The sequence below is a fragment of the Tasmannia lanceolata genome, unplaced genomic scaffold, assembly GCF_043159265.1.
Source record: "Tasmannia lanceolata isolate RefF3 unplaced genomic scaffold, GAP_Taslan_0.1 ptg000007l, whole genome shotgun sequence".
NCBI lineage: Eukaryota > Viridiplantae > Streptophyta > Magnoliopsida > Canellales > Winteraceae > Tasmannia > Tasmannia lanceolata.
In genome coordinates, this window is record NW_027518684.1 from 23,562,193 (window position 1) to 23,587,303 (window position 25,111).

At 39.2% G+C, this 25,111-nt stretch overlaps 1 protein-coding gene and 1 long non-coding RNA gene across 5 annotated transcripts in view; both read right to left on the reverse strand.

Annotated features, from left to right (window-relative positions):
• The window catches only part of LOC143882315 (protein DETOXIFICATION 35-like), a 34,853-nt gene extending 25,976 nt beyond the window's left edge, over nt 1-8,877 (reverse strand). For all 4 annotated transcript variants that reach the window (XM_077385846.1, XM_077385845.1, XM_077385844.1 and 1 more), the window contains exon 1: nt 8,545-8,877. In XM_077385846.1, the coding sequence (XP_077241961.1) occupies nt 8,545-8,814 (270 nt within the window). In that variant the 5' untranslated portion in view covers nt 8,815-8,877. The remainder of the gene's footprint in view (nt 1-8,544) is intronic.
• A 9,312-nt stretch (nt 8,878-18,189) lies between these two features.
• On the reverse strand, nt 18,190-21,616 carry LOC143881160 (uncharacterized). The gene is made up of 3 exons (XR_013251886.1): nt 20,880-21,616; nt 18,904-19,681; nt 18,190-18,816 (listed from the first exon to the last, which is right to left on the reverse strand). It is a non-coding gene; the product is annotated as an uncharacterized LOC143881160 (long non-coding RNA).
• Nucleotides 21,617-25,111: the final 3,495 nt, after the last annotated feature.

A 25,111-nucleotide genomic window follows, 5' to 3' on the forward strand; every position in this document is an offset into this window, starting at 1 on the left:
TGGCTGCTGTGATTGACAAGTTGCCTCCTTAGTGGAAAGACTTTAGAAACTCTCTTTTACATAAATCTAAAGAATTTTCAATGGAAAGTCTTCTTGTCCGTCTTCGGATTGAAGAAGAGAATTGTAACCAGGATAAGAAAGAGGAAAATGTTAGTAATGTAAATGCTATTTCTGTTTTCCAAAGCCCAAGCCAGAAACCGCAAGTGAATCTGAAGCTTAAGAAGAAGTCGATGAAGAGAAAACAAAACCAAAACCAAGGTACCAATAAGAGTCAGAACCAAAACCCCAAAAAGAATAGTGATTATTCTAAGGTTGTTTGCTACAACTATGGGTTGAAAGGGCATATTTCCCGAATGTGTTGGCAAAAGAAAGGTACACAAGTCCCTCAGGCCAATGTGACTGAAGAGCCAATTGTGGCTATGATCACTGAGGTAAATGCCGTTGGCGGGTCTGATGGGTGGTGGGCTGACACAGGGGCTTCTCGTCATGTGTGTTATGACAGAAGTTGGTTCAAGACTTACGTACCTGTTGAAAGTGATAAGAAGGTGTTGTTGGGTGAAAGTGATAAGAAGGTGTTGTTGGGAGACTCTCACACCACTAAGGTACTCAGAACTGGGGATGTTGAACTCTGATTCACTTCTGGGCAGAAAGTGCTGCGAAGGATGTTCTTCACACTCCTTAAATGAGGAAGAACTTAGTTTCTGATTTTTTGTTAAATAAGGCTGGATTTAAACAAACCAATGAATCTGATCAGTACATTGTAACTAAGAATGGATCCTTTATTGGGAAAGGATATACTTGTGATGGGATGTTTAAACTCAATATTGAAATGAATGAAATTTCTTCTTCTGCTTATATGCTTGATTGTGTGAACTCTTGCCATGCTAGATTATGTCACATAAATAAAAGGTACGTGCATAGTATGAGTATACTTGGTTTAATCCCAAAAATGAATTTAGAAGATTTTCAAAGTGTGAAACATGTAGTATGGCAAAAATAACTAGAAAACCTTTCAAAAGTATTAAAAGGAATTCAGAGTTAATAGAATTAGTCCATACTGACATCTGTGAGTTAGATAGTATCCTAACCCGTAGTGGTAAAAGATACTTCATAACTTTCATAGATGATTTTTCTAAATATTCAATCATTTATTTGATAAGACAAAAGAGTGAAGCCTTAAAAATGTTTAAAGAATATTTGTTAGAAGTTAAAAACCGGTTTCACATGAAAATCAAGAGACTTAGAAGTGATAGAGGTGGTGAGTATGAATCACTAGAGTTTACTGATTTTGTGAAATCTCTAGGGATTATACATGAAACCACTGCTCCTTACTCCCCTGCGTCAAATGGGGTTGCAGAAAGGAAGAATAGAACATTAGTTGAACTTACAAATGCTTTGCTCCTAAGTTCAGGTGCTCCTATTAACGTATGGGGTGAAGCAATTCTACCTTCAAACTATGTTCTTAATAGAATCCCAAACAATAAAACTAAAGTATCACCACTTGAGTTATGGAAAAACAGGATACCTAAAGTAAGTTACTTTAGAGTATGGGGCTGTTTAGCCTATGTGAGACTTCCTGATCTTAAAAGACCAAAACTAAGAAGTAGAGCCATAGAATGTGTTTTTATAGGTTACTCTTTAGAAAGTAAAACATATAGGTTTCTTGACCTCAAAAATATTGTAATTGTTGAATCAGTAGATGCTGAATTTTTTGAGAACAGAGTGGAGGTACCGGAACTATTGTAAATAGTGGGGGGTACTAAACATGGTTTAGATGAACACACTGAAACTGAAATTGAACCAAAACGAAGTAAGAGGGCTAGAATAGCCAAAGATTTTGACCCTGACTTATATGCCTTTACCTTAGAGGGAGATCCATCTTCCTTAGAGGAAGCTTTATCCTCTTCGAATGCTGATTTTTAGAGAGAAGCCATCAATGATGAGATGGAATCTTTGATGTCTAACTAAACTTGGAAATTGGTAGACTTGCCTCCAAGATGTAAAACTATTGTTTGTAAATGGGTTCTTAGAAGAAAACTAAAACCAGATGGAACCATAGATAAGTTTAAAGCAAAGCTTGTGGCCAAAGGCTTTAAACAGAAAGAGAACATAGATTTCTTTGACACTTACTCTCCAGTTACTAGAATCACATCTATCAGAGTCTTAATTGCAGTGGCAGCCATCTATAACCTTATTATCCATCAAATGGATGTAAAGACTGCATTTCTGAATGGTAGTTTAGAAGAGGAGATATATATAGATCAACCTGATGGTTTTGTTGCCTTTGGTCAAGAAAATAAACTGTGTAAATTGTTGAGATCACTTTATGGTCTTAAACAAGCACCTAAACAATGGCATGAGAAATTTGATAATGTTATTATATCAAATGGGTTTAAGATAAATGAAAGTGATAAATGCATTTACTATAAGTATTTTGATTCATGTTGTATTATCATTTGCTTGTATGTTGATGATCTTTTGATTTTTTGTTCTAACTTAGAAATAGTTAATAAGACCAAAAGCTTGCTTATACAAAACTTTGATATGAAAGATCTTGGTGAAGCAAATGTAATTTTGGGAATCAAAATAACTAGATCTGGAAGTGGTATTTCACTTGGTCAATCCCATTATATTGAGAAAATACTTAAAAAGTATAAGTATTTTGATTGTAAACCTGTTTGTACTCCTTTTGATCCAAGTATTAGATTGTATTCTAATGATAGTGACAGTGTGAATCAAAAAGAGTATGCTAGTATCATTGGTAGTTTAAGATATGCTACATATTGCACTAAACATGATATTGCATATGATGTTGGTTTGCTATGTAGATATACTAGTTGTCGTAGTATAGAACATTGGAATGCTATATCACGTGTCATGAGATATCTTAAACGTACTATTACTAATGAGATTCATTTTCAGAGATTTCCTACTGTCTTGGAAGGATTCAGCGATGCGGATTGGAATACTTTGTCAGAAGATTCCAAAGCTACCATAGGTTATGTATTTACTATTGGTGGTGGTGCTGTCTCTTGGAGATCCAAGAAACAAACTATAATCGCTCAATCTACTATGGAATCAGAACTAATTGCACTAACCTCTGCTTGTGAAGAGCTACTTGGTTAAAGAATTTTTTATCCGACATACCTGTGTGGTATAGACCTGTGTCTGCAGTTTTGATTCATTGTGACAGCATGACAGCAATTGGAAGAGTACAGAACAAGTGCTATAATGGAAAGTCGCGACAGATCCGAAGAAAGCACAATACTGTGAGAGAGTTGATATCCAATGGCGCAGTCAACGTTGATTTTATGAGATCAGGTGATAACTTAGCAGATCCCTTAGCTAAGGCCTTATCAAGGGAGAAAATCTGCATTACATCGAGGGGGATGGGACTTAAGCCCATTAATGAGTAATTACCTATGATGGATACCCAATCTAGGGACTGGAGATCCCAAGAACCAGATTTTCAATGGGAAAAACGACTCATAGTGTGATTGGTGGACGATGCCACGATCATGCTAAATATGAGTTTATCTCGAAGTCCATCCCTATGTGTAACCCAGTATGATATCCTGAAGCTTTGTGAGGTTGAGTATTTTACTCTTAATGAGATCTATAACTCATATGAGTGGGATGTCTAGGCTACAGGAGCATCCTTGATAGACTCACCTAAGTGTTTGCTAGGAAGTGGGCCTCTTCCAAAGAGAATGTGGGCTTAATTCTCTTCTGCTTACATGGACAATGGGATGTGCACAGGGCCGTAATGTGCAAGCTTGGAAGAACCAATAGAACACTTTAGCTTTATACATGTGGTGTATTTCTTTCTAGCCCCCAATGATTGTAGTTCAAGACATAGCCACTTCAACTCCTGGCAGTTGGAATACACTTACACTAAGTAAAGGTTCAAGGCATAGTCACCTTTATTATGCGTGTTGCTTCGCCGGTTGCCCAACACAAGTTATATTTTGTTTTAAAATGTTTTCTATTAAAATAAGTGGGGGATTGTTGGTATTTTAATACAAAATAGCCCTTGTTGGAATTTTATAAAGTTCTTTTGTTTACAAAAAGAAGCCACTTTGGTTTGTAAAATGAGTTTGCTCACTTCCTTCACTAAAGCGAATAGTCCCGTATTGGAAAGTGGAGAAAAGCTTCATGTGGTTATATAGCTTTTCACTTCCTTAGCTTCGTGAATGAGAAGAGGAGAAAGGGGGCCTTTGCGCATGAACCACCAAATGGACCCGATGGGCTTTTGGCTATACCACACGCGCGCTGGCCAGCCGCGTGTGTGAGTCAAGGTGTTTTCCTTCCCCTACATTTTAAATTTTTGTTTCTGTCTGTCTAAGCGTTATTGATCAGGTAAGCAGGCGTACCTGAGTAAGCCGGCTTACTGGAACGTCATTAACTGGGTAAATAACGGCGCAGTTCTTGAGTAAGCCGGCGTACCTTAATAACGCTGGCATACCTGAATAACGCCGGCGTTCTTGAACGTTGTGACTGTTGGGATGCGACCTTTGGCATCTGTAATGTCTTTTGAACTGCTCTTTTCTTAAAGGGCGTCTTTACTCCATTAAAGGGTGTGTTGAATGGACATGTTTTGGTTTATAAAAGAGGATGTTCTCTGTGGTTTTGATACACAATAACAGAACGAAAAAAGCTACTGTTTTCTTCTAGCTTTTACTGTCTTCTGTAAACAGAGATTTTTCCTTCTTTTATTTTACGTATTTTGTTGGGCTACTGGAGTGTTTGGGTGGTTCGAATCTCCTTGATCGTGCAGTTCTCGGAGATCGACGGTGTGTCGGGCTGTTGTATCCTGGGGGTGATTGCGGCGAGTAATCTGCTGCATCGGAATTAGTTTCTGCAGAGGCGCAAATTCACCTTAAAGAGAGCAACATAGTCCGTGCCTCATCTCGCCGCATCGGAAAAGGTTTTACTAACACTGTTTGTTTGTTGTTTCTATTCCTCAACAGAAATCTGATATGCCGTATTATTCCCTAAATCTACAACATCTTGAACCAACCACCCAACAACCCTTTCATTAATAGATTGCCATCCTTTTTCCAATCTTTGAACCCCCAAAGTACTAATTTTATTCTTGAATAGACCTATTGCCTTGAACCCACATACATTAGCGTACCTTTAGGCTTTCCTTTAGAACCATCTTCTGCATCGCTATGCATTCCTCATCAGAGTTTTGCTTTCGCAATCCGCCCCTGCGTCATTTGGTATCAGAGCGTCAATCCGTTATCCCGCCCCCGCATCATTCGGCCAAGCCAACATCCAAGGGCAACAAACACGATGTTCCACTATGAGAAAAACAATAGACAAGGATTACAATGGATTTAACCCAAACCCACAAACCCGCAACCCTATCCTTGCTTCTCAAACCTAAGACCGTACGAGAGATAACCCAAGAGAACAACCCCGAGAGAAAACCCAAGAAGAACCAATGAAGAAACCCACTTTCTCCTCTCTCTTTCTCTCTCCTCTCTTTTTTCTCTCCATTCTCCCCTTGAGGTAACCAAACACACCCCAAGCCTCTCGCTGCCCACATAAGAAACCCACGTTGTTTTCCTTAAACCCAAGTTTCTTTTTTGCTAACTTGCCTTCCCACATGTCTTGGGAAATAAGGCAACTTTCCCAACAAAAGACATGCAAACCAAGATCAGAGGGAGGACTGGACATGGGCATCAAGAGCAAGAAGATATAAATAAAACTGCCAATTAAAGCAATTCTGTCAGATTATCAGCAATTGAAGAACCCTCTGGACAGATTGGATGAAAGAAAAATTCATAAAAAGAGTAACGTCTAGACAATCACTTGATGAACTATACTCCGAGGGAGAATGGGATGCAATGCTCCTGAAGGATTCCCTTAAAGAAGAATGGAAAACTATCCAAAAAGTTATAATCTATAGAGTGTCACTAGCTAAGTTATGAATTCCGTTTCATTTTGCCGTAAAAGAAATGACATCTATAGATAAATTAGGAAGTCATAGCTTAGCTAGTGACACTCTATAGATAGATTTACCGTTGGAGGGTAGGCCAAGTCACTCTCGGTATGGGGTCTGAAATGGACGAAGCAATTCGTTCTGGATCGAAATCCGAAACATAATCGGTATATTTACCGTTTCGTTCCGGATTTCGTCCCGTTTCGTCCGTTTCATACGAAATCCGCACAAAACATGGTGTTTCAACCGAAACCGGGCGAAATACCCTATTTCGTACTAAACACCCCATTTTAGGCTTTTTTCTTCTCTTCTTCTTGCCTCTTCATAGTTCTTTTCTCTTCTTCTTTCCTCTTCTCAGTATTTACATGTAAAGTCATTTAAGTAAATGTCCATGTACTTAAGATTTTCATGTAAATAAGGGAATACTCCTCCATTTTGATTTATTAAAAATAGTTTCAAGCATGGTTTTAAATTTCGGTTTCGTTCAGCCTTGGGCCGAATTGAAATTTCGACTGATATCTTGAAATTTTAGCCGAAACCCAAAAATAGAAAAAAGTACTATTTTATTCTATCCGAAATTTCAGTCAAAATTTGCTAAACCCGGAATTTAGACTGAAATTTTCACCCGAAATTTCAGATTTTGTGAAATTTCGGTTTCAGTTTCAACCAAAATCCAAAATTTCGGCTGAAATTTAAAACCGCCGTTTCAAGACCCAATTCTAGAAGGATAAAAAGTAAATTTTCCAGTTCTAGTACAAAGTTCAAAAATATCGAGCAGGTCAAAAGCTTAACTTCTAAAAGATGTGGTATTCTTCCAATTTTAAAAATTCACAAATTCTATCATGTCCAAACATTATTAAATCCCAAAAGTGCAGTAAAAAATCTCATAATTTAGTCTCTAAAATTTTTTCATTTATAGTGATTTTCCTTTAAGTAAAAGTTAGATCTTTACAACCTTGATGTTATGATGGATTGGATTGCAAAGGATGACCTGGTTGTTCCACTTGTTAAAAATTTCTAATTTTTTTTAAAATTTTTTAATATTTTAAACTATTAAAAATTTTTGGCCGCCGCAGTGCACCGAAATAAAACGACCGGAAACACCGAGGCATTCCGTTCCTGTGACCAAAATGAAATGGCGAACGAAACAGAATTCATAACTTAGGTGATCGGGCATGCAATCATGTCAGTCAAGACCGCTGATCTCGTAGAGCACCATGTGGCATCATGGGTTGTCTTGAGATAAAAGACTACAAAGATCGATGGACGTTTAGGGATAAAGGGCTAGAATCAACTGATCAAGGTATTCCCAATGCTAGGGCCAAAATATGACTACCTGGACAAGCACCATCGAAATTCATTTGAGCACCGCTTCATCGTAAATGTGGAACAACACTAGGGATATATAGTCCCCTCCGTTAGATCTAAGGATGCCTTTGGACGAAGGGCTAGATCATCTAATCATGGCGTGACCAGCTTCAATGGACTCGACTCATGGTACCCCACGAGATCAACGGACACAATTGCTTCTACACCCGTACACGATCTTCACGTCGAAATTACTTTGAACAGTCACTGTTGCAAAAGTTTCCCATTACATAAGGAAATGATATCAGCACAACCCTTGTTGAAAGTTCAAACGATGGCTAACGAAACAAGGGAGTGCGGATATCAATATCCAAGTGGGTATCAAAGAAGGCAGAATAAAGAACCAAGAATAAATGGGAATTGAAAGCCATTCAGTGAATCTTGTAACAGTGTCATTGACTGACTAGTTTTACAATAATGAACTGCATATTAAAAGTTATTTTACTTATTTCAAACTTTATATTCCTAACTAGTTGCTAAGATCCACTAAATGGGTGATTGGTAAAGTTTGAAAGTCTTATTATCAGAACAAGTGGGCATGTCATTACTGTACGACCCATACCATAGGATGATCCAACCCGTCCATTTTATGGGCCACAACGTAAATAAGTTGTGCCCCAGACTCATTTCTATAGGATGATCGCAACCCTCCAATCTATAGCGGTTTAAATAATATGAAGTTGCTCTTTAGATAGGAGGGTCATGATCAACCAAGGAAATGATATTTTGAGGCACAACCTATTTATGTTGTGGCCTCAAAAGGACGGTTTGGATCATCCTATGGTGTGAGCCGTACAGTTCATTAAGTCGAAAACTTTACCAGAGTACGGCCATGAGAAAGAGGAGAGAGAAAAATCCAGTCGAAAAGGTTGGGATTGGAAAGGAACCAGGTTCTGAAGGATTCACACAAACAGAGAAAAGAAATCCAGCAAAAAAGCGAAATGGAGAAAAAGTACTGACGGAGAACTTCACACTGATCGAAAAGTACGAATCAAAGAGGGGATGAGATTTAGGGGAAATAAGAGAGATCTAAAAGATCATTGCTACAAACAAACAACAGGGGAAAATAGTTGATTTACAAAAAATTGACATTGAATGCATCAGAGCGAGAGAGAGAGCGAGAGAGAGAGAGAGAGAGAGAGAGAGATTTCACGATGAACAAAGTTAAAACAACATAAAAAACTTAAAAAAAAAAAAAAAAAAAGAGAGGAGGAAAGGAGTCTGACCAGGAATCCGAAGGAGAAGTTGTTGATAACGGAGAGGGCGATGGCGACCGCAGAGAGGTCGAGATTTCCGATATGGCCAACGAAGATTTGAGTCGTGGAATTAATGCCGTAGAGGCAGAGCATGTTGAACATGATGGGAGTGGCTATATCCCACAGCTTCCGAGATTCCTTCCGGAACACTCCCATCGCCTCCCAATATCCTCTCACCGCCCGGTAATCTCCGGACACCTCCACCATGCTACCACTGTCCATCAGCGGTGCCGCCTCCATGTTAGCCCCCACCTGCGCACGTTAGCCCTACATGCGCCTCTCCTCTCCCCCCCTCCCCCTCTCTCTCTCTCTCACACACACACCACACACTTATTTAAGATCGTATATAGGGATTGAGCCTCTAGCTCAATGGTCAACTAACTCTCTCTCTCTCTCTCTCTCTCTATGGTCAACTCTCTCTCTCTCTCTCTCTCTCTCTCTCTCTCTCTCTCTCTCTGCTGTGAGATTGTCGATAGGGATTGAGCCACTGGCCACTAAGCTGAATGGTCAAGGCTTTGTTCTTGGTTATATATAAAGTTTTCGCAGAGAGTGAGAACTTTGTAGAGGAAGGGCCCGTGGTGGCTGCAAGTAGGGGTGTCAGTTTGGGCTCGAGCTCGGCTCAGTAAGGTCTCCGCTCGAATCCTTAATGAGCCGAGCCCGAGCTAGGCCAAGTTCGGCTCGGCTCGTTAAGAATTTAATATATATATATATAGAGCGTACCATAAGGATGGTACACTCGAGCTTAAAATCCTTTTCCTTATATATATATATATATATATATATATATATATATATATATATATATATATATAGAGAGAGAGAGAGAGAGAGAAAACGGTTCCTAAACATATGTGTAGAGAGTTCTCTACACATTAGCTTAAAATACAGTGGGGGCCCACATTGTTTGGGTGATCCAAGCCATCCATTTTAAAGGCCCTCACATAGATAGGGTGTCTACAAAAAATCAGATCCATAGGATCATCTCAACCCTACGATTTGTGGAGGTAAAATGTATGTCTTTAAACCTTCACAAATTAATCCATTTTTTGCCTCCATAGTTCGAATGGTTAGGATGATCCTATGGATCTGATTTTTTGTGGACACCCTACCTATGTGAGAGCCTTAAAAATGAATGGTTTGGATCACCCAAATAATGTGGCCCCCACTGTATTTTAAGCTAGTGTGTAGATAACTTATCTACACATATGTGTAGGAACCGTTTTCTCATATATATATATATATATATATATATATATATATATATGTACATATGAGGAAACTGTTGGTGAGCTTAAGCTCACCAAACTTATGGTGAGCTAGCTTGCCCAATCACATGGGGGCCCACTTTGTTAGGATGATCCAAACCATTCATTTGAAAGTCCCTTATATAGATGGGGGGTGTACCAAAAATCAGCTCCATAGGATCATCCTAACCCCTCCATCTGTGGAGGACAAAAATGGACAGACACAAGTTTGTCCATTTTTGTCCTCCAAAAATGGAGGGGTTAGGATGATCCTATGGAGCTGATTTTTGGTACACACCCTATCTATGATAAGGCCTTGCAAATGAATGGTTTGGATCACTCCCCAAAATGTGGGACCCATGTGATTGGGCAAGCTAGCTCACCATAAGTTTGGTGAGCTTAAGCTCACCAACAGTTTCCTCTATATATATATATATAGAGAGAGAGAGAGAGAAAACGGTTTCTACACATATGTGTAGAGAGTTCTCTACACACTAGCTTAAAATACAGTGGGGGCCCACATTGTTTGGGTGATCCAAGCCATCCATTTTAAAGGCCCTCACATAGATAGAGTGTCTACAAAAAATCAGATTCATAGGATCATCCCAACCCTACAATTTGTGGAGGTAAAATGGATGTCTTTAAACCTTTACAAATTAGTCCATTTTTTGCCTCCACAATTCGAATGGTTAGGATGATCCTATGGATCTGATTTTTTGTGGACACCCTAGCTATGTGAGGGCCTTAAAAATGAATGGTTTGGATCACCCAAATAATGTGGCCCCCACTGTATTTTAAGCTAGTGTGTAGATAAATTATCTACACATATGTGTAGGAACCGTTCTCTCATATATATATATATATATATATATATATATATATATATATATATATATATATGAGAGAGAACATTTCCTACACACTTGTGTAGGTAAGTTACCTACACACTACCTTAAAATACAGTGGGGGCCCACATTGTTTGGGTGATCCAAACCATTCATTTAAATGGTCCTCACATAGATAGGGTGTCCACAAAAAATCAGATCCATAGGATCATCCTAACCATTCAAACTATGGAGGCAAAAAATGGACTAATTTGTGAAGGTTTATACACGTCCATTTTACCTCCACAAATCGTAGGGTTGGGATGATCCTATGGATCTGATTTTTTGTGGACATCCTATCTATGTGAGGACCATTCAAATGAATTGTTTGGATCACCCAAACAATGTGGGCCCCCACTGTATTTTAAGGTAGTGTGTAGGTAACTTACCTACAAATGTTCTCTCATATATATATATATATATATATATATATATATATATATATATATATGGGGTTGATGTTTTTAGTCGGCCGACTAGAAAAGTTTTCTAGTCCGTCCGCCAAAAAATCAGTGTGGGCCCACAGTTTTTGTGTGATCCGAAGCATTCATTTAATAGGCTCTGACATGGATAGGGTGTGCCCAAAAAATCAGCTCCATAGGATCATCCCAACCCTACGATTTGTGGAGGTTAAAATGGATGGGTATAAAACTTCACTAATTTGCCCAATTTTTAGCTCCACAAATCGAAGGGTTAAGATGGTCCTATGGAACTGATTTTTTGGGCACACCCTATCTATGTCAGGGCCTATCAAATGAATGCTTTGGATCATCCAAACATTGTGGGCCCACTGTGTTTTGGGTCGGCGGACTAGAGAAGGTTCTCTAGTCGGCCGACTAGAGACACTTTTCTCTCTCTCTCTCTCTCTCTCTCTCTATATATATATATATATATATATAAGGAAAGTGAAGCTACACCGCCGGCTTAAAATACAATGGGCCCACATTGTTTTGGTGATCCAAAGAATTCATTTGATTGGCCCTCACATAGATAGGGTGTCCACCAAAAATCAGCTCCATAGGATCATCCCAACCCTACGATTTGTGGAGGCAAAAATGAACGTGTAAAAACCTTCACAAATTTGTCCATTTTTGCCTCCACAGTTTGAAGGGTTGGGATGATCCTATGGAGCTGATTTTTGGTGGGCACCCTATCTATGTGAGGGCCAATCAAATGAATGGTTTGGATCACCAAAACAATGTGGGCCCATTGTATTTTAAGCCGGCGGTGTAGCTTCACTTTCCTATATATATATATATATATATATATATATATATATATATATATATATATATATATATATATATATATATAAAGGAAAAGGATTTTAAGCTCGAGCGTACCATCCTTATGGTACGCTCGAGTGCCCAATCACATGGGTCCCACATTTTTTGTGGTGATCCAAAGCATTCATTTGCAAGGCCTTATCATAGATAGGGTGTGTACAAAAAATCAGCTCCATTGAATCATCCTAACCCCTCCAAAGTGGAGGGAAAAAATGGGCAGATTTGTGGACAAACAGTGTCTGTCCATTTTGACCTCCACAGATGGATGGGTTAGGATGATCCTATGGAGCTGATTTTTGGTACACACCCCATCTATATAAGGGCCTTTCAAATGAATGCTTTGGATCATCCTAAAAATGTGGGCCCACATGTGATTGGGCACTCGAGCGTGCAATCCTTACCCTATATATATATATATATATATATATATATATATATATATATATATATATATATATATATATTGGGGAAATGTTTTCTGAGCGATATCTCAAATAAGTTATCTGAGCAAGAGCTCAAAAAATCACGTGGGCCCATATTGTTCGGATGATCCAAAGCATTCATTTGATAGGCCCTTACATAGATAGGGTGTGCCCAAACAATCAGCTCCATAGGATCATCCTAACCCTTCAATTCTTTAGGTTAAAAATAGATAGATTTGTGGAGGTTTATACCCATCCACTTTAACCTCTATAAATCGAAGGGTTAGGATAATCCTGCGGACCAGATGTTTTGTGCACACTCTATATGATCTTTGGACTATCCAAAGGAATGCTTTGGATCATCCAAACAATGTGGGCCCATATGTTTTTTTGAGCTCTTGCTCAAATAACTTATTTGAGGTATCATGCAGAAAACATTTCCCCATAAATATTATATATAATTTTATAAATTATAACGCTAAATCCCTTACAGGTTATGTAATTATTTAATTTGAATCATTTGATTCTACAAGACAGGTCCAAAAAAGCCCAAAATATGTAGGAGTTCGGGGCCTAATTGGCCAATTAACGAGCTCGGTAAGGCTCGTGAGCCGCTCGCGAGCCTGACCAAGCAGAGCCCAAGCTCAGGTGTTGAGCTTAATGAGCCAAGCCGAGCTGGGCCAAGCTCAGCTCGGCTCGGCTCGTTTACACCCCTAGTTGCAAGCTACCTAGTTCGTTTGAAAAATGTAACTATGCACTGTTAGATCGTAGTGTTAAAATATTACTAGAATTCAGTCTACCTTATAAAATATTACTAAGAGGAGACGCCTATGTCTCAGAGTTCTATATGTCATGCAAAAAACAAAAGAGAGGATTTTATTTACAAAACCATTTTAGGGGACTGATAAATCGACCCCCATATATCTTAAATTGACTCTCGCTTCGTTTGGTTGCACAAAAGCTCGGCAGCCGTCGGAATTTGGTTTGGATTTGGCATGCCATTCCATGTTTGGTTGCCAAAATGCATTGGACTCCCATTGATTCGCTTGGATTTCTCTCATGTAATAATTGCTTGTCTCTTTCCTATCCCCTTCTTCCAAAAGCAAAGAATTATTGTTGAATTTTCTAGGGAATGATGCTCTCTCTCTCTCTACCATCTCTCTCCTCTCTCTCCCTATATTGGTAATGACACCCCTTACTTTTTATCCTACTCTCCGAGTATTTGCCGCACAACCAAACTATACTTCACAATTTTCCGAGGTAATTCTAGGCAAATCAAAATGCTTGTCTCCTCCCTTTGACTTCCTATTCCACTACCCTCCGAGCCACTCCAAGCAACCAAACGTAGCACATGTGTCTTTCTCTCTCCTTTGGGTTAGAGAGAGAAAGAGGAGAGAGAAAGACACATGGGGGGTCGATTTATCACTGCCCCCATTTTATTGGGAAATGATAAATGCACCCCTTTTTCATTACTTCGGACACCCAGCTACAATGTATCTGTGACTGAAAAGGGCTAATGTACTTCACATTTGAAAGAATGAAGTGACATGATTGCCACGTACAATGCAGTTGTGTGTCCCAAGTGATGAAAAGGGGTGCATTTATCATTTCCTGTTTCATAGAAAAGTACTTATAGACAAAACACGGACGATTCTTCAAAAATGAGTGGGAAAAAGACCCCAATTCCCTATTTGACATAATCAGAGCCCAAGTAGCCTCCTCGTATTTGGTGCAAGGCGGTACACCTCAATCATTCTATTTACAACCTCCTTTTTATTATTTTAGTATTTCTCAATGAGAAAATGGGGCTGCATTTAATGCATTTCTTGTTCCCTGTTAATACATGGGACGCTGACGGAATTGCACAAGTAATCCTTACTTCTTCTCCATGCTTATCTCTATACACATTAAATAAAGAAGATAGCGCTGGCGTTTTCAAATATATGATGCCGTTATCACGTATAAATGTTGTTTCCCTTATGTAAAGCGCACACGAATTTTAAAGATTGTCTGAAACATTGCCGTTATTCGGTTTGTGTATTAACTCCTTCAGGTCAAGCCATCGGGTACGCCACTGGAATCTCGAGTACACTTCCAGAATTTCTGGGTTCAAACACATGTTCAAACATATCAAGTACGCCGTCGAAATCTCGAGTACGCCGTCGGAATCTTGAGTATGCCACCAGAATATAGAGTACGCCGCCGGAATCTCGAGTACATCAAAATATATCCACTTGTCAAGGATCCAATAGTCTCTGCTTATGGGTGACAACCAAGATTTAAATGAACTGGATGTTTTCTGGGTTCAAACACATGTTCAAACCAAACCAAAGCCAACAATAAAGAAAGACGCCACCGTTCCGTCAAAATTTGTCCATGTGTCAAAGATCCACCCGTCTCTGCTTATTGCTGACGGCCAAGATTAAAACGAACCCAAGGTTTTTTGGTTTCAAACATGTTCAAATGATTCAAAGGATGACAACCAAGGTGGCCTTGTACAGCACGCCAGCATCCCCTACATTAATGGGGGACGTAAAATGCATTAAATGCAACCCTAGTTTCTCTCGAAGACAATACTAAAATAGAAAAAATGTGGCTACAAAGAGAATCATGACAAGTACCGATTATGTTAGGAAGGGCATTAGGGTCTTTTGTGGACCACTTTTTGAAGAATCGTGCGTGTTTTGTAGATAAGATGAAAGGTATCCGCGATTCGTATTATGTTGTAATCATTATCCGCATTCCGTACTTTTCTCTATAAAAAAAGGGGCAAGTACATCAACCCTTCCAGGTAATAGATACATGTTGTCCTAAGTAAAAGAAAAGGGTGGATATATCACTTCCCTTATAGAGTTGGGGCTCTCACTTCCCTTTTTATAGAGGAGAAATGATATGGTGTTGGGACTCTTACTGACATTGTTCCTACCATGGTAATTTATAATCTCTTATTTCTAATACTTAGTAAAGAAGAAAAAAGAAAAATCTAGTGATATAAGATATAAGAGTTTGACCATCTCAAACGGAATAGTGGTCTTATCCATGGTATATTTCAGATGAAATTAAAAAGTTGGAAAGAGTGCACCTGATTGGCGAAACACAGTACCAAATCCAAGAACCGACGGCAAGAATCGACCCGTGTGAACCGTTCGCAAGAACCGATCCGAGTGGACCGGTTGCAAGAGAGAAACCGGGGGCAAAAGTAGCTTCGGCCACCGTGAGCAAAACACAAGATAGTGAAGAATCCGACTACCAAGTGTGATCCCAACACAAAATAGTTTCGGTCTCCAGCATAGCAAGGTCAGATCAAACAGTAGCTTTGATCCAATAATTTGTTCACCGAAAGCCCACCCCAACAAAACAACTTCTTCTCCTCCACTTGGGTTTACCACTGCCGAGAGAACCCCCCAAACCAATTGAAAATTCTCACCAAAAGAGAAATTCAAGATCGCGGTCAATATTTCTGGCAACGATAAAACGGTGAAAACCCACTACCAAACGGATACCGTGGGAGAATAAACCCACTACCAAAAATCAATTTATGTGGAGTCAATCCATCGTCTAAACAAGTTATGTGGGATAGAAAACCCATGCCCAAACAAGTTTTGTGGCCAAATTACTTCTGTTTAAAGAAAATTAGACCCAGAAAAAACTCTTATCTGTGGAAGAAGGGGGTTGTGATCAACAAGACAAGAGAGATGGGAGAAGTAGTGAGCACCGAACCATGAAGAGAAAGATCCCACCGTTCGTCTATAGAACAACGAAGAAAAAAGATCCCACCATCCTCAATGTTTTATTAGAAGCTCCCTAGAGAGAGTAACCCCAATTCTGAAGTGAAGAAGAACATATGCTTTTCTTTAACACAAACAGATGGAAAGACAGACGTCCTCTTTTTGTTTTTTTTTTAAGAGACAGACGTCTGCTTTTGGCGAGAGTCAGAGACGATCCTAAGCCCAAATCAATTCAAGGAATAAGAAATCTTACGCCCAAATCAATTTCAGAAATTAGGAAGAGACGTTCAAAAATTAGGGTTTTGATTATAATGCTGCAAGATTGTTAGAGGAATTCGGTCAAGCAAGAGGTTGCTTGAAGCATTACACCCAAGGTATCTAGTTTGGAATACCAAGTTTGTTGCCTCCAGCCCCTATATATAGAGATACACTAGGGTTTTAATAGATTAATGGGCTCTAGCCCAAATAGGCCCACTACACCGGTCCATTATCTTATTGGGCTTATATTAGAACATAATAGGGTTATATTATATACCCAACAGTAATTCCCAGGTCTCTGCCATTAAAGACAATAATATAGTACTTTTGCTTCCCCATACTCACCTAACAAAAAGACAACATATCACATCCAAATATATAAGATAAGAATATGACAGTAGGCATGAAATTCCACCACCAAAAGTTTACTACACCCATCAAAAGTAATGAACATCATTACAGATAAGTTAACTACCACCATCACTTACCTTAATACTACCGCATAACAAGTTAACTACCACCATCACGTAGTTAACCACCATCCAAAAGTCAAAGCATCATTACAAATAAAATAAAACAAAGACTGTAAAGTTCATATAACCATAACTACCACCATAACTACCATAAAAAAGTGCTATAAAAGTATTGTTCAATGAAATGAAAAGATAGAAGATACGTGGCCCATCGCCATCTCCTCCCTCAATTATCCATCTCCTGCCTGATGAAATGAGTCATCTTCCTTCGGATGTACGATCTCCTCTCGTCCTCCTCGTACATGATGAAAAGATGCGCTTGAGATGGATTTATTGTGAGATACTTCGTGGTCCTCAACAAAATCTCCTGCGAAAAACTACCAACCTCTCTAACAGCTTCGCGAAGCTGTGCAAGGTAAGCAGGGGCACTTGAACCCGTGAGGGCATCGGCAATCTTGTCCATGCTTGATTAAAGACGCGACATGCTGTCCAAACCATACCCCACCATGGCGAGTCCTTTATCGTCTGCTACCAACCCGCCTTGGTGGAGATGTCTCACTACCACCATTAATGGGATCTGCTGTCGGAGATGGTGGTCGTTGAGACGTGGGGGTATAGTCATCTGCGAAGTTCTCCCCAATGTCATCAAGATTGACTGGATGCGAACTTTCTATGGTTGGATCCTCATGCGTCCTAGACTTGACCCCTTTCGCGAATTTATCTCCAAAGATTTTGGACATGTCGTCATGCAAAACATGATGGGTAGTGAAGTATTTCTTATGTGACAAGGAGCATAAAAAATGAGAAGATATTGAATATGGTATTACTATAAGAACATTTTATCTTGAAAGGAAGTGTTTCTTACAGCGACGTAGTCATCATAGACCTCTTTCTCGCAGATGACCATTTTCGAGTCATCGTCCCAACCAAAACCGCTTCTAGTGAGGATGATGCAGACATTCTTGTATGTTTATTTCATTGTCTTTATGCTGTTCTTTATGGGCTCCTTGTTGAGACTGAGGCTGAAAAAGTTATTCATTGCAATGGCCACAGCTACGTAAGCGGGTTCCTTAAAACCGTTTGAAATTTTGTACCTCTCCGCGATTTGAATTATGAGGATATCTATTAGCACCTTATCCATTTGGTCATTCCAAATAACATTCTTCCCCTTCTTCTCCGAGTTTTGTGGAGCAGTTGTCATTCTGATGTAAAGCACATATATGTTTGTTAGGAGTCATACATCCATATAATAACCAACATAACCAAAGATCAAAACATAACAAAGTTATACAATCATATATGGAGTAAAAGAGTAAAAGAGTCATACAACCATATAACAACCAACATAAACAAAGATCAAAACATAACAAAGTTACTCCAACCATATATGGAGTGAAAGAGTAAAAGAGTCATACAACCATATAACCTACAAATGACGCCGATGACAACAAACATGAAAGTATAATCCCCTAATGTCAATGACGTCTACTGAAATCATTCCACATTTGTGTGGTAATTGTGTTTCTAATTTCCTCTCCTGTTCGTTTGTAATCATCCCTTGATTGAGGAGGATCTCGTGGTATGTCCTCATCTTCCACAGCTTCTACCAAGAGTTGTGTAGCTAGAAAGTTGTCCACAACTTCTACTATTGAATCATTAGGCATGAAACGCTGAATATGGTTATGGATGCAGCAACATGCTAAGAAGATGTCAATCTGCTTATCGAAAGTGTACATCGGTTCTTCATTAAGAATATTGAAATGCTTTTTCAAGACACCAAGTGTGCACTCAATGATATTTTACACGACGAGTGTCTATGATTGAACAACTCATTACTAGTCCTTGGACGCCGCCCTCTCCATTCATTTAGGTGGTATGCTGTCTTACGATGTGGCGTAATGAAATGTCGCAAGAGAGAGTAGCCGTCATCGATGAGGTAAAACTTTCCTACAAATAAAAATAGATTCTATATCAGTAACTAGTAATATGTGGAAACTTATTTACTACAATGGAACTACGCCATATACAATGTACCTGGAATAAGTGGAATCTTGTCAACCCTTGTTAATGCATCCGCTAATACTCTCGAGTCGGAAGCCGAACCCTCCCATCCGGCTAGGACATACGTGAATTTTAGGTCAAAGTCACAGGCCGCCAAAATATTTTAAGCTATAAAATGCTTACGACAAAAGTAGCTAAGTTTTTCTTCAATTGGGACTGTAGCACGTATGTATGTCCCATCTATTGCACCGATGCAATCCTTGAAATATGGCATCCACTTTGGATTCCCCTCAATCTGTGATGGTGTCTCACCTGTCTGCGGTTTGATGAAGAAATCTTGTATACCCAAAATTGCCTTTAGTACTTTGTTGAAATACGTCGAAACAGTTGCCCCTGAACATCTAGCACATGTTCTAATAGTCCGAACCCTCTGATTATGTGCTACAATATGCAAGAAGATGGCAACTTGCTCCTCCACTTTACAATAGATTGTATCTTCTGGGGTTCCCGCTCGTTTAAATATTTCGACAAATTGACAAAAACATGTGACGTTCATCCATAGCAAGTTATGACAATGTTCATCTGAATCGATGACAAAAGAAATGAACGTACGACGCGTGAAGTAATTGCTTTCATAGGGAGCTCTGACAAGATATTGTTCGTAGTATTCTTTACAAAGTACTAACATAGCAGCAGCACCAGCCATTAGTAGTGTGACTGCTTCCCCAACTAGCTCATTCCTACGCCTCAACTCAGCTCTTCGCATCAACTGTTTCTTCCTCCTTCTTGTAGGACGACGAGGCATCTTACTCTAAATAAGAAGTCAATAACTCAATTGAAAATACAACACAATCACAAATAAGGCACCTTAAACACAAACACAAACAAGACAATCAGAAACAATCCATCCATCAATAAACCCTCGCTCCATAAACAATCCATCCATCCATCTACAACACATCCCTTCAAAACCATCAATCCATCCATAACCCTCCATAACCATCCTCCATAAACAATCCCTCCATAAACCACACATCCATCCAAACACATACAGGCACATCTACCTAAATACATTTATCTAACATAAATGGAAGGGAAAAATTAAGTGTGAGTATTGATAACTATGCAAAAAATGGAAAAGTTCTTGAAAAGGAAGCTCAGATGAGGCCACCAACAGCCTGCAAGACAAAGAAGAGCAAGAATAAATGAAAGGAATAAAATGAAAAAGAGGGTGGTTTATGGATCCACACCCACAAAATATTGACAGATCCAAACCCAAAATTATATACCACCATCAACACCATCAAAATCTCCAATTAAACCCACGTAAAAAACCTTCCAAAAATTTAAATGAAAAACACTATGAACCCAAACAACACCACCAAAATCTCCAACAAACCAACATTAAAACCCTCATGTCAATAGTCCACCACACCATAACCAACAATAACCCCACCCTCCACACCATCAAATCCAACCCAATTAAACCACCATTAACACCATCAAAGCCAACCCACCAAAATTTGCCAAGGTCAACAACAAAGTACCAATCAAGCAACAAAGAACCATTTTTCAAATCGAAAAAAGTTAAATAAGAAGCACTCCACCATTGTCCCAAGACAGATCAAGACACCAAAAGACCCCAATCTCTGAACTTAAAATTTTTGGGGGTTTTTGGTGGCTTGTTCTACTTTTGGGATCCATTGAAAACAGATCCATTGAAATAAACGAAAAATCAAAGCAACACAAAGAGAAAGAAAATCTGATTCTTACAAACCCTATTATATTTATCCTTAAAGCACATATTAAAAAATCTGAAAAAAAGAGAAGAATGAAAACCCAAAATATTACAAAGATCCAACACAAACAGACAACCAAGCCACACCATTACGTACATCCAAGCACTAGGGAAAAGAAAAACAAAGATCCAACCCAAAAAAGTCATCTTCTACAATGGAAATAAAAAAAATACAAAAAATAGGAGAAGAGGAGAAAGGGAAGAGGCCTACCTGATTGGGGAAGGAGGACGAGTGGAGGGAAGACCAATTGAGCGATGGAGGTCGAAGGCCTCGGGCGAGAAGAGAGACGCTGCAAAAACCCTACTTCGTTCTTTCTCGCGTCGCATGTGGGGTTTTTTCCCCAACAAAGGCTGTAATCAAGGAAAGTAGTTCCTTTCCGAGTCAAAGTGACAGATTTTTTGTCAAGGAAAGTGGGCCGACACGTTGGATTTGACGGACTCCACGTAAGACTCACGAAATCAGAGCGCTTTCCGTTTCCCAACTACAAAACAACCATTTTAGTGCCATTCCAGGGAAAATAACCCTCTTTTCCTTTCCGTTTCTGTTTCTAGGCCGCAACTGAATAGACCCAAAGTGCATTTAATGAGATGAAAAGTCAAAGAACATTCAATTCACTTCAGTGATTTACAACCAATGGGGGTGCCCTTCAATCCCTTTTTTTGCAAGGGCGCCCTTCATTTTAGAACTCCTCGCTTTACAATACTAAATATAGGTACAACATAGGAAAAGGAAGAGAAAAAAATAAAATAGAAAGGAAAACAGCAGTCAAAATTAACAAATCCTAATCACATTTCATATCACTAGCATTCTGAAAAGATTGGAGGGTGTGTATTTACAATAAGTTTCTAACTAAAAGAGGGCAAGACTGTAGCTCATCTCTCTCAAATGACAAGAAGAATAAAACCGTTGACCTCTCTCTTCCAATTCTCTCTCTCTCTCTCTCTCTCTCTCTCTCTCTCTCTCATTATCAGATGCTAACAAAGAAATGAAATTTATGGGATGGTGAGATTACAAGAAAAACCGGGTGATAGACTTATTTTCTAATACATAATGTTGAGAAAATCCGCCGGGCAATCCGATCCGATCATGCACAAATTAAACGGAAAGGTAAAAGTAACAAACAAGCCACAAGATGACCACAGAGATTTTACGTGGTTCGGCAAAGCCTACTCCACGGGCGAGAAACACGATCTTCCACTATGAGAAAACAATATACAAGGATTACAATGGATTAATCTCAAACCCGCAACCCTTTCCTTGCTTCACAAACCCAAGACCGTATACACGAGATAACCTGAGAGATAAATCCGAAAAAGAACCCAAGAGAAAAACCCGAGAAGAAAAAACCTCTTTTCCCTTTCTCTTTCTCCCTTTCTCTCTCTTTTTCTCACTCTCCTTAGGGCAGCCGACACACCCCCAATCTCCTCTTGCCGTTTCCACACGAGAAACTTGCTATCCCTTATGTTTTAAAGAAAACCTAAAAGCTATTGTTTCCTAACCGGTTACTTGCCTTCCCACCCAAGCAATCTGTGTGGGAGGGAAATAAGGCAACTTTCCCAACCCATAATATGTTCTAATATTTTATAAAAGGGAATTGCTAGTGTCCATCGCACAAGGCATTTTGCGGCTGGTCTGTCACATGTCATACCACCCACCTCGTGAATAGAGACAGAAGCCTTGTCTCCATTCACTAACATGCATAGACTAGCTGTGAAATGCCTTTTGTGATGGAACCTAGCAAATTCCTTTATAAAAAAAAAGATGCCATCGAATAACATAAAATATTTATCCCGGTTGTAAATATAAAACTGCAAAGAAGATTAGATGTGACGAAGGTGGTATTGAAACTAATGGAGTTAAGGCTTGTTTCCCCATTTCGGTTTATCTTATTTTGCTTGCGCTAATTACTTTCTCACATACATGGGTGTCATGCCCAACTTTAAAAAGGCTCATTTTTAGGAGATCTTGTCCTAGTTATTTAATGCATCTATGGCGGCTGTTCTCTCCTGCAAAAGTGAGGCCACAAAATGGTTTTCGACAAAACTTCCTATCTGGTTCGATCCCAGCTTGCCTATCAAAGAGAAAGATATTTTATATATAAAGTTTTTTATTGAGAGGGAGATCATTGTTGAGGAAGGGCGTGTGGTGGTTGAGAGCTATCTAGTTAGTTTTGAAAAATGTTACTAGAATTCAGTCTACTGCATAAATTTTGGAAAAAGTTTCTGAGTTTCTATATTTCATGCAAAAAACAAAAGAGAAGGATTTTATCTACTAGACTGTTTTATAAAAGGGCTCTGATAAACTCACCCCCTTCGAATATGCAGTCACCTGCAAAATGTCTAAGTGTTTCCACGAGTCGGTTCTCATCCTTATTACCGTCTGGAATCCTTACATATCCCATTCTATCACCGGATGGAATGCTCTCTTAGTCACGTGCAAAATGTCTAAGTTTTTCCACTAGTCGTTTCTCATCCTTATTAATTGTTGGAATCCTTACATATCCCATTCTATCACCGGATGGAATGCTCTCTCTCTCTCTCTCTCTCTCTCTCTCTCTCTCTCTCTCTCTCTCTCTCTCTCTCTCTCTCTCTCTCAGCCGGTTCCCATTCTCATCACCGGATGGAATGGAAAGCTCTCTCTCTCTCTTTGGAAAAAAAAGAAAATGTCATGGGAGCTGGAAGTATGGACGACAACTGCATGTGGGCTCCTTGGCTAAGTCCCCATTGTTGGCGTTTTAGTGTGGCTGACATTGGTGGAGCCCACTTTAAGATAAAACGTTGCCTTTCCTACCCACTTTGTGTTCTATTTACAAAAGGAGTCCTAGGGATAAATCCCAAGTCTTTAAGAACTCTTAAACACATTCGTGTTAGAAGTGTGGAATGACACAAACTTTTGTGATCCGAAATATATGTATGTGTGCGCGCGCACGTGTGTGTGTTGTGTTTGATGGGAACAACACACATACGTATAGCAAAAGTTCCATCTAAAGAGAGGATCCCTAATATGAGAGGAAAGTGTGCATGCGATTCAATCGATCGAGCCTTAAGGTCTTCTTAAGAGTAGAATATCTCTCTTGTTCGTGCGCAGCGGAGATCATGGTTCGTGTTTGTGATTCGCCAAAGCTTGAGGGAGTCGTAATCTTTGATTCTAATCGCCATGGCCGGAGGTAAGTTCTGCAATTAATTTGGTTTAATAAAGAATAACACCCTTCTCCATACGAGCTTTTGTAAATCCAAATGCAGAGAAGAGAATGTTAGGCCTAAAATCGGTAACAGATACGGCAGTGACGTAAGAGCTGAGCTGGAGGACCCGAGGAGCCGAAGTAAAGGAGCTGAGTCCTGCACAAGAGCATACGAGGTCAGAAGACCAACCCAGAGTCGTTGCTCCGGACGGGCCCTTCGTCACTCAAGTCAGCATGAGCAGGAGTGCAGAGCCAAAAATTTAGGAGTGGTAGCTTAGATATCAGTCGAAATTTCGACTGATATCTTGAAATTTTAGCTGAAACCCAAAAATAGAAAAAAGTACTATTTTATTCTATCCGAAATTTCAGTCAAAATTTGCTGAACCCGGAATTTAGACTGAAATTTTCACCCGAAATTTCAGATTTTGTGAAATTTCGGTTTCAGTTTCAACCAAAATCCAAAATTTCGGCTGAAATTTAAAACCGTCGTTTCAAGACCCAATTCTATAAGGATAAAAAGTAAATTTTCCAGTTCTAGTACAAAATTCAAAAATATCGAGCAGGTCAAAAGCTTAACTTCTAAAAGATGTGGTATTCTTCCAATTTTAAAAATTCACAATTTCTATCATGTCCAAACATTATTAAATCCCAAAAGTCCAGTAAAAAATCTCATAATTTAGTCTCTAAATTTTTTTCATTTATAGTGATTTTCCTTTAAGTAAAAGTTAGATCTTTACAACCTTGATGTTATGATGGATTGGATTGCAAATGATGACCTTGTTGTTCCACTTTTTAAAAATTTCTGATTTTTTTTAAATTTTTTAATATTTTAAACTAGTAAAAATTTTTGGCCGCCGTAGTGCACCGAAATGAAACGACCGGAAACACCGAGGCATTCCGTTCCAGTGACCAAAATGAAATGGCGAATGAAACAAAATTCATAACTTAGGTGATCGGGCATGCAATCATGTCAGTCAAGACCGCTGATCTCGTAGAGCACCATGTGGCATCATGGGTTGTCTTGAGATAAAAGACTACAAAGATCGATGGACGTTTAGGGATAAAGGGCTAGGATCATCTGATCAAGGTATTCCCAATGCTAGGGCCAAAATATGACTACCTGGACAAGCACCATCGAAATTCATTTGAGCACGGCTTCATCGTAAATGTGGAACAACACTAGGGATATATAGTCCCCTCCGTTAGATCTAAGGATGCCTTTGGACGAAGGGCTAGATCATCTAATCATGGCGTGACCAGC